We start from the raw sequence: 8,924 nt of genomic DNA, 5'->3' as shown, positions 1-8,924 counted from the left end.
GGGGGTCCACAAAATGAAAATAGGGGTCGACGGTATATTTAGAATTGAACCAAAAAGTAAAAAAATACATATATTAGTTTTACATAAGCTGGCTGTTAAATGTTTAATTTTTGCAAGACTTTTGTGTGCTTTTTGCGTCTTAGAATTTGTAGATACTAAATATAACTAAACAGACGATTTAAACAAAGTGTAACACAAATATCGTTTACTTTTCTCGTACTTTTGATTCTGCAACAAGATACTTTGGCCTGGATCTCTTTTAAAAAATCCAAAATAAATTTTTCTTCTCGTTCAACGCATTTGAAGCAATTTGTTTTATACTTCCTGCCTCAAAATAATTGAAGAAGGTTTTCTGCTTTTTCGAAAGGAAATAGTTACATTTTATTAATTGGGATTTGTCTTGAAGAAATCTATTTGTTGTTACCTATTTCATACTTATTTTTGTGCGTAAAAAGTATTTTTGAAAATTTGTTAAGCGTTTTTTTTGCTGCTTTGAATATAACTGCTTAGAATAGAATGACAGCAGTCCTCCAAGTAAAGGTCATTTTTCAATAAAATCTTAAAATAAGAATTTAATGTGTAAAATACTAATCCTAATTTGTAGTTTTCTTGTTATCTTAATCTTCTTATATATAAAAATGAATCGCAAAATGTGTTGGTAAGCGCATTGCTCAACAACGCCCTGGATCAATTTGGCCAATTATTTTTTTAAAAATGTTTGTTGAGTCCAGGATGGTTTTTACGCCGAGAGAAAAGTCGAATAATTGCCGGAAAACCCTAAAAACAGCTCTTTTTTTTCACATACATCTTTACGTTTGAAAGGTTTCGTGAATATTTTGACATACTTTGGAAAAAATGATGTATGTGTGTGCGTGTGTGTGCGGATACAATTTTCGTCGACGATTTCGGGAACCGATCAACCGATTTAAATAATTAAAAAAACATTCGATTCGTATTTATAAGGAGACTTGCTGATTAGATTTTGGCGAAGGCAGGTCTAGCCGTTCCGAAGATACGGGGCAAAAAGGTGCCAAAAACGGTAACTCAGTTTTTAAGAGAACGGAGCGTCCGATTTAATAATAAATAAAACATTTTACTTGTATTGATGAGATGAAGAACTGATTATATTTTTGGAAAGGCAGGTCCAGCGATTATGGACTCTTAATAAAATAATTTAAAAAATGTCATTTGGCGGTCAAACATGTTTTTTGGACATATGTACAATAGTTTTCAGATATTTTATATAGATTTTAATAATGTGTACACATTTTGTATTTTTTTTTTGGGTTCCTTACCAAGATTTTTAATTGCGGTACGGGAAGTTCTAGCAATTTGCTTTAAGGCACGATGTCATGCACCCCATAGATAAATAAGCTTAAGCCATAGACCACCTACAATTGTATAAGTCTATGGCTTAAGCACATTTCTTTTATCTATGCATAAGGATATGCACAATGCACACCACTAGTTTTTATTTTATTTTCAAGCAATGTGACTTTTCGAAAACACTGTTGGTATCAATGTATTTTGACAACTGTAGAAATACTTGATTGTAGGTTAAAGATTTGTATGTTAAACAAAGAATATGCAAAATAAATGAGATTTATATAGAGAGAATAAATTATTATATTTTATCCATTTTCATAAAAAAAACAGATTTTAATTTCTGATAGGCCACGCCGACCAAACTACTGTCTGCCACTAGTGAGTAAGCCAACTATGCTTATTTATCCTATGTATATGCACGTATTTGTGTATATATATCACTGAATTCAATAAAAAGACTAAGTTAAGGTGAGCCACAGTTATTGTTAAAACAATACTGTTATTTCTAATAAATGTTTCTATTTCTGCAGTATGGGTTTCAAGTGTGTAGTATCTACTTGTGGAAAGTCCCGCAAACATGCACTTTGCATCGGTTTCCTCTTTATGTAAGTTAGAGAAGAATGGTTTCGTAGAATGGTGACCCAAAACTGTTGGCAATGAGCCATAAACAAATTGATGCTAAACGACTCTGCACTGACATTTTAGTGAAACTTGTAGATTTCCTGGGAGTTGGATGGGGTCAATTTAAAAATAGGATCTTTACCAACGATTAATATGCCTGGTTTCAATGGTGATCCTTTGGCAAAAGAAAATTGCTTGATGGAAGTTTCTTTTAAATACACACGTAATAATGACAAAGGTATTTATAATAATTCACTGAAGAGCAGAATTGGCACTATTACCCATAATGTATGTGTGCACTGAATTAATTATTTAATATATAATTTAAACCAACTAATAGCATATTCAATACTGGAACCATACATTCTGGTTTGATCTGGATATTTCACCTTGTGTCCAGGGTTTTTCTAAAATCAATATTTGCAACTACCCAACAAATATCTGTTGCAAAAACTCTGAAATCGAATTTTTAGACTACCTGGCACAACAGCAAATTTTAACTGACTAATAATTAATTTTCATTGAAAAATTTGGACCTACTGATTTTAATCCTTAAATATTTGTTACTTTAAATCATAAGGACCCCGAAACTTTTCAGTGTATACTTAATACTAAATAATCATAATATTTCAGAGTCCTGTGTAAATCAGAAATCATCTCAACATACAGAATCTATACCGTACGCACCTGCACCACACCTGCACCTATTCCGCTAGCTGAACCGAGCGGTTAGTTTATGTGAAATGAACTGCTGATATTAATTTATCGTTAACATAACTTTTTTCTTATTTAGTTACAGTAGAAGGAGCAAAATCTACTATAGAATTGCCATTGCCCCTTAGATTGACAGGTATTGATCCTCATTATATACAGAGATTTTTTGTTTTTTAGCTTCATATAATTTAAACACATTAATAAATAAATTATTAACCAATAATTTCAGCTCCAACTACTACAATGTCTTTCGATAAGAGCAAAATTCAATATCGGTGTTCCAAATGCAAATTAACATTTATTCTTAAATCCCAACTTTTGAAACATATACAGCAAATACATATCAACCAAATTAATAGATCTAAAAATAAACTAAAGTATGGCTGCCGAATATGTAGTAAAAAATTTGCATACAGAGAATCAGTGAGATATCACATATCAGAACATAAAGAAAATTTGCAGCCGCTATTTAAAACCAGTCAAGATTCCAATGATTCAGTAAATGAAAAACAATCTGAAGGAAAGCAAAATTTTGTTGAGAATGCATGTTTATTGACTTCCTTTGAATCCTCAAGAGTGAGAAATTCAGATTCTAGTTCTTCATCACATAACATACATTTAAAAAAAAGAAAAACGAGAACTACCGAATATAGAAACATTGTATTCAAATATTTCAGGCATATTTCTGAACCAGCAAAAGGTACTTGTGTCAGATCTTATAGAATTATCAGATGCTCTGCAAAATTATGAACTCAGTTCTGATAAAGTAGAAATGTTTCTAGCAAATTGAAATCTATTATTACATTTGTTAAGACAGGCATTAAGAATAAATAAGTCATAATTACTTTATTGATAAACAATATTTAGAAAAAATTAAATTATTTTTTGTTTTGAATTTTCCTTATTTTAACTTAGTGCCTATTGTTAGATAATTTGGATATTGCTATTTTCTTGGTGACTCAAAGCTCTTCTGGCTGTTTTGAGTACGCTCGTGTAAAGTTATATTTTATTATTGGTCAAAAGTACAGAGTATTTCAGCAATAAATATTATGCAGCAATTAATATTATGTTTTAAATAGTTTTCAATTTTTTTTATTTAAATGTGTGAGTAGCTAGTTATTTGAATCGCATAAAAAAATTATCTGCAAATTATATAAGAAATAAGTCTAAGATTTAGCAAATTCTTATGATTCGCCAGAGGACTATAATATTTTCCATAATTATATGAACTATTTGAGTGCTACTTTAGAATTTACTCACATGTTAATTGTAAACTTTCATGATTAATTAATTTTCATAATTAAATTTAAACTTAAATAAATTTGGATTCACTTTGAATTCATTTACATTTCTTAATTTTATACCATTTTATCTATTTTTATTAACTTCCTGAAGGAGATTAATATTACGAAAAAATCCGATTTGCTAATTTTATGCTTCTCGAAGTTTTGAGTCGGCATTTCTAAGGAACGGTGGAGCGATTAAAATTTCATATTTAAATGAACTTTATTTAAATGATTTAATATTTAAAAGACATTCGATGTAACTCGATAAGAAATTAGTTTTTCATACTGATCGGCCAACCGTTTCTTTGTACAGAGAAGTGAAAAATGTTCGTCAGTTGTCGCTAATCTCGCTTTTTTGGATGTGCAGTTTATCACAGAATTATTGAATAATGAAATAAATAGATTTTCACGTCTTGTTACGAACAGCAGTGTTATTTTAGAATTTACTCAACATGTTAATTGTAACTTTCATGATTATTAATTTTCATAATTAAATTTAAACTTAAATAATTTGGATTCACTTTGATTCATTTACATTTCTTAAGATTTTATACCATTTTATCTATTTTTATTACTTCCTGAAGGAGATTATATTAACGAAAAAATCCGATTTGCTAATTTTATGCTTCTCGAAGTTTTGAGTCGGCATTTCTAAGGAACGGGTGGAGCGATTTAAAATTTCATATTTAAATGAACTTTATTTAAATGATTTAATATTTAAAAGACATTCGATGTAACTCGATAAGAATTAGTTTTTCATACTGATCGGCCCAACCGTTCTTTGTACAGAGAAGTGAAAAATGTTCGTCAGTTGTCGCTAAAATCTCGCTACCTCAAGTTTTTGGATGTGTGCATTTTATTCACAGAAATTATTGAATAATGAAATAAATAGATTTTTCACGTCTGTGTTACCTAACAAGCAGTTTATATAATTTTTCTGGTTGTGTAAGAAATGTTACCATTAATTTAAATAATTATTTAAATTAATATCAAGGACTGAGTACGTACGATATACGTACGTACGTCCATAGTATTTTCTTGTAGCAGCTTCTCCAGCTGCTTAATCGTGCTTAATAGTTTACAAAATAATATGTTAGTTTTCTTTTAAAAAAACGTATTTCAATGAAATTTAACGTGGCGATAAAGTTCGTGCACTAATAGTCGTTAATAATACGAACTATTTACTTATATATGCATGCTTACGAAAATTGGCTGAATTATAAAAATTCATTAAAATCTTGAGAAGGGAAAACTTTATTTTCGAAATACAGTTAATTCAAAACTAAATTTCAGTTGATTAAGTTAATTATGCAACCTGCATTAAGGCAACTTTCAAGTGTTTGACTTCATATTAATAAACAAACTCCTAAAAGCAATAAGGGTTTGTTTATTATTTAAAGTGACGAAAAATTATTGAAAGTGATCAAATTTACAAAAATTTATAAATAATAAGGGCAAATAAGGGCTTACATTTGCTTATTTATCTATGCAAATCTTTATATCCTTTTCTTTTATCTATGGTTTCCGATCTATTTTTACTTGTTTATTGCTATGCTCACGTACTCTGTCATCTAAATTATGGTCTTTGTTATTATCTGTGATTCTGATTGACAGCAATTGTCAGTGAACGTCATTATCCTAGAAAATATAATACATGTATAATACTATGAGTCATTATTAAGTGCATACATTAAATTCGTCATAATTGACTTTCATTCGGATATTATAGTAACACATTTATGTAGTACACTACAGTAATTTATATACATACACACTTCAAATTATTTCTTATTTAAATTTACATATACTTCGAATCTAAATCGTACAGAATGTTTTCCAGCAGTCCAAACTATACAAAGTTAAAAACGCATTTGAGACTGTCAATAAATAGACTAAAATTAATGGAAAAGAAGAAAACGGAATTAACCCAAAAAGCTAGAAGGGAAATTGCAGATTATTTGCAAACAGGAAAATATGAAAGAGCAAAAATACGTGTTGAGCACATCATACGGTATTTGTTTACAGAATTCTTATTTAAAATTAAGTAATGAACAGTTTCATTATTTTAGAGAGGATTATATGGTCGAAGCCATGGAAGTGGTAGAAATGTACTGTGATCTGGTTTTAGCTAGGTTTGGTCTTGTAACTCAAATGAAAGAGTTAGATTCTGGTCTTGCTGAAGCTGTATCCAGCTTACTGTGGGTTGCACCTCGTATGCAATCTGACATTCAAGAACTCAAAGGTACATTTCATTATTGTATTCTATTTAACTATTTGTGCAATGTCCTAATTGGTTCATTTTTTGATTAGTTATTTCAGATATATTAACTGCTAAGTATGGTAAAATGTATGCAGAATCGTGTCGTTCTGATACTATAGGGACTGTTGCAGAAAAGCTCAAACACAAGATGACAGTTCAAACTCCACCTAAATTGCTTGTAGAGAAATATTTAATCGAAATTGCAAAAATTTATAATATTGATTATCAGCCTGATCCAGAAATAATGAGGGAAGATAACCGGCCAATAGGTTTGTAGATTAGAAAGCCCTTTATTGAGTTTGTTTTATATGTATATAACCATGACTTATTCACATATTATTTATTGTCAACATAATAATGATATCATCTTTATATTACATCATTATTATCTAGCATTATTTGATATTGTTGATTTAGTTTTTTTTAATATAGGTACTACATAAACATTTATGATTATTCAAATAATTTCAATTCCCATGGTATTTATTTATATAAATGATTGTAGGTATGGATGCCATGCTAATTGACTTATCTGACAAGAATAATTTAGGTGGAAATTCATACCCTCCAGCACCACAAGCAGGATTTATTGGATATCCTCAACCACCACCAGTACCAGCAGTACCTTCTCTTCCATTTAACTATCCAGAGGTAGGATTTTATAGCAAATTTTAATAATCAAAATTCAACTATTTATGATAGAAATAATTGATTTAATCAATGAATATTTTAATACCTTTATATTTTTATTCCTTATTTTGCTTTGCATTTTACGAGATTTTGAACTGGACTTCAAAAAATAATTTTAGCAGCTATAACTAAAATTAAATGTTTATAAATTATATTTCTAAAATGACCGGTAAACTGTGGAAATTAATTAAAATAATCAGTTTTTTTAAAAAGCAGTTCATAATTAAAATTTGAAAAATTGAACATAAAATAATTGTGCAAATTCTTAGTTTTATTTGATTAGTCTTATTATAATTCAAATGAAATATGTAGTTTGGTTTTAACTTCCCATAGATTTCAACTTCCCAGTTACGTATAGTTTTGTAAGGGTAGTAAATATGCAGGCACATTACATACTTTTTATAATAATATTACATAAAGTCTTGTGTAAAAAAGTTGATCTTATTTTATATATGCCATTCTTACTTTATACATCTTACATTTCCAAAATTTGATATTTTTGGAAAAATATCATGATTTTTAAATTTTTTTAATTATCAAATACACTTTTTAAAAATTCTTGAATTTGTTGACTATATTGACTTTTTCTAATTTATGCAAATTAAATATAAATCAATTTTTGAAATCATTATTTTTCAAATTTGGATTTCATAATATCATATCGCGGTTCGCGTATTTTCGGAATATTTCAGTTCTTGGGCAAACTTCTAACTAATGTCCTGGACATTATAATTATACCCTTTGTTATAATAATTACTGTTGATGCAGTATAACTGGATATGAATATTTGCTCATGATTTTTACATGCATTTTATATGAGGATTGTGAAAATTAATGTTTCAAACTGTAGTCAAGTGTTTTTAATTCACCAATAAATCTTTAAAAGATCTCTATACCAAAAAAAAAACAATCAATAACCTTATTATTTTTAACTTTGTACAACTTATGTTGTACAATATTTAATAACATTATGATTCAACAATATATATTGATGAATCAAATTTATTAGATGAACAAGAATCCCGATGGAAATATATCCGCATTCAATTACAATATTTCACCCAATCCATCTGTACCAGATCTTAAAGAAACAAAAGACATTAATACCAGCTTTTTGCAGGTAATTATGGTAGACGTAATTAATTATCATTTTATAAGTATTTTATTAAATTCATTTCATATATTAAAATTATTCGACCCTCAGGACGAGATAGGAGCAATGCCTCCAGCTTATGATTCATTATGTTCTGACAACATGCAGGTATAATAAATGAATATTTGTATGATTATAAATTTTGTAATGTATTTTAAAACTAGAAGCTAACTCATTTTTCAGGATGGTTCAAAGCCTAAACCTCAGCCTAGATCTAAACTACCACCTAATAATGATAATTATCCAGAGCTACCTATTTTGCCTTCAGTGCCTTCTGATATACCCATTCACCATGCAGATTCTAATGAACCAAAAAATCTCGATGATATAGATTTCGATGATTTGAGTAGAAGATTTGAAGAGCTCAAAAAGAAAAAATAAGACATTTAAAACAAGTAACATTAAACTCGCTTTTTATGCTTTTTTTTTAAAGTAAATAGTTTTATTATTTATGAACACAGGAGCACAATATGAATTTACGTTTTAATTAACCTTACATGAACAGTTATAATTTCAATTTAAAGTTGTTGAAATGTTAATAGAATTTATTTCTATATGCACGAAAATCCTGGTTCTGAACCTGGTACATTATATTGCTTTTATTCCAAAAAATATGAAGATTTTACTATTTTATCCCTGGTATAAATATAGTCAATACACAAATATTTCAGAAATTTTAATATAAATAAATAATCTAGTACATAAATCCCATTTAAATTAGATTTGTGCAGTTTTTGAAACTTTTCTCAGTATTTCCATTTTTTTAATATTTTCCTCCATGGGAATAATAAGATTAATTTAATATTTAATTAAAGTATCTTTGATCATTATGATTATTATGATATATAATATGATTGTTGTATGTTTAACTATT

The 8,924-nt window shown here is 28.4% G+C and overlaps 1 protein-coding gene and 1 long non-coding RNA gene across 2 annotated transcripts; both read left to right on the top strand.

Moving 5' to 3' along the window:
• The first annotated feature begins 2,646 nt into the window (after positions 1 to 2,646).
• On the top strand, positions 2,647 to 3,074 carry LOC113386907. Its single transcript, XR_003368025.1, has 3 exons — positions 2,647 to 2,675; positions 2,741 to 2,797; positions 2,891 to 3,074. It is a non-coding gene; the product is annotated as an uncharacterized LOC113386907 (long non-coding RNA).
• Positions 3,075 to 5,617: 2,543 nt separating this feature from the next.
• LOC113384871 (IST1 homolog) lies at positions 5,618 to 8,603 on the top strand. Its single transcript, XM_026622639.1, has 7 exons — positions 5,618 to 5,958; positions 6,017 to 6,189; positions 6,258 to 6,476; positions 6,713 to 6,858; positions 7,907 to 8,017; positions 8,102 to 8,158; positions 8,234 to 8,603. The coding sequence occupies exons 1-7, from the start codon at positions 5,777 to 5,779 to the stop codon at positions 8,429 to 8,431; spliced, it is 1,086 nt and encodes a 361-aa protein (XP_026478424.1). The 5' UTR covers positions 5,618 to 5,776; the 3' UTR covers positions 8,432 to 8,603.
• Positions 8,604 to 8,924: the final 321 nt, after the last annotated feature.

Source organism: Ctenocephalides felis, unplaced genomic scaffold (assembly GCF_003426905.1).
Source record: "Ctenocephalides felis isolate EL2017-DRISC unplaced genomic scaffold, ASM342690v1 CF-g0.4_SCAFFOLD_03571, whole genome shotgun sequence".
NCBI lineage: Eukaryota > Metazoa > Arthropoda > Insecta > Siphonaptera > Pulicidae > Ctenocephalides > Ctenocephalides felis.
This window is presented reverse-complemented; position numbering and strand designations above follow the sequence as displayed.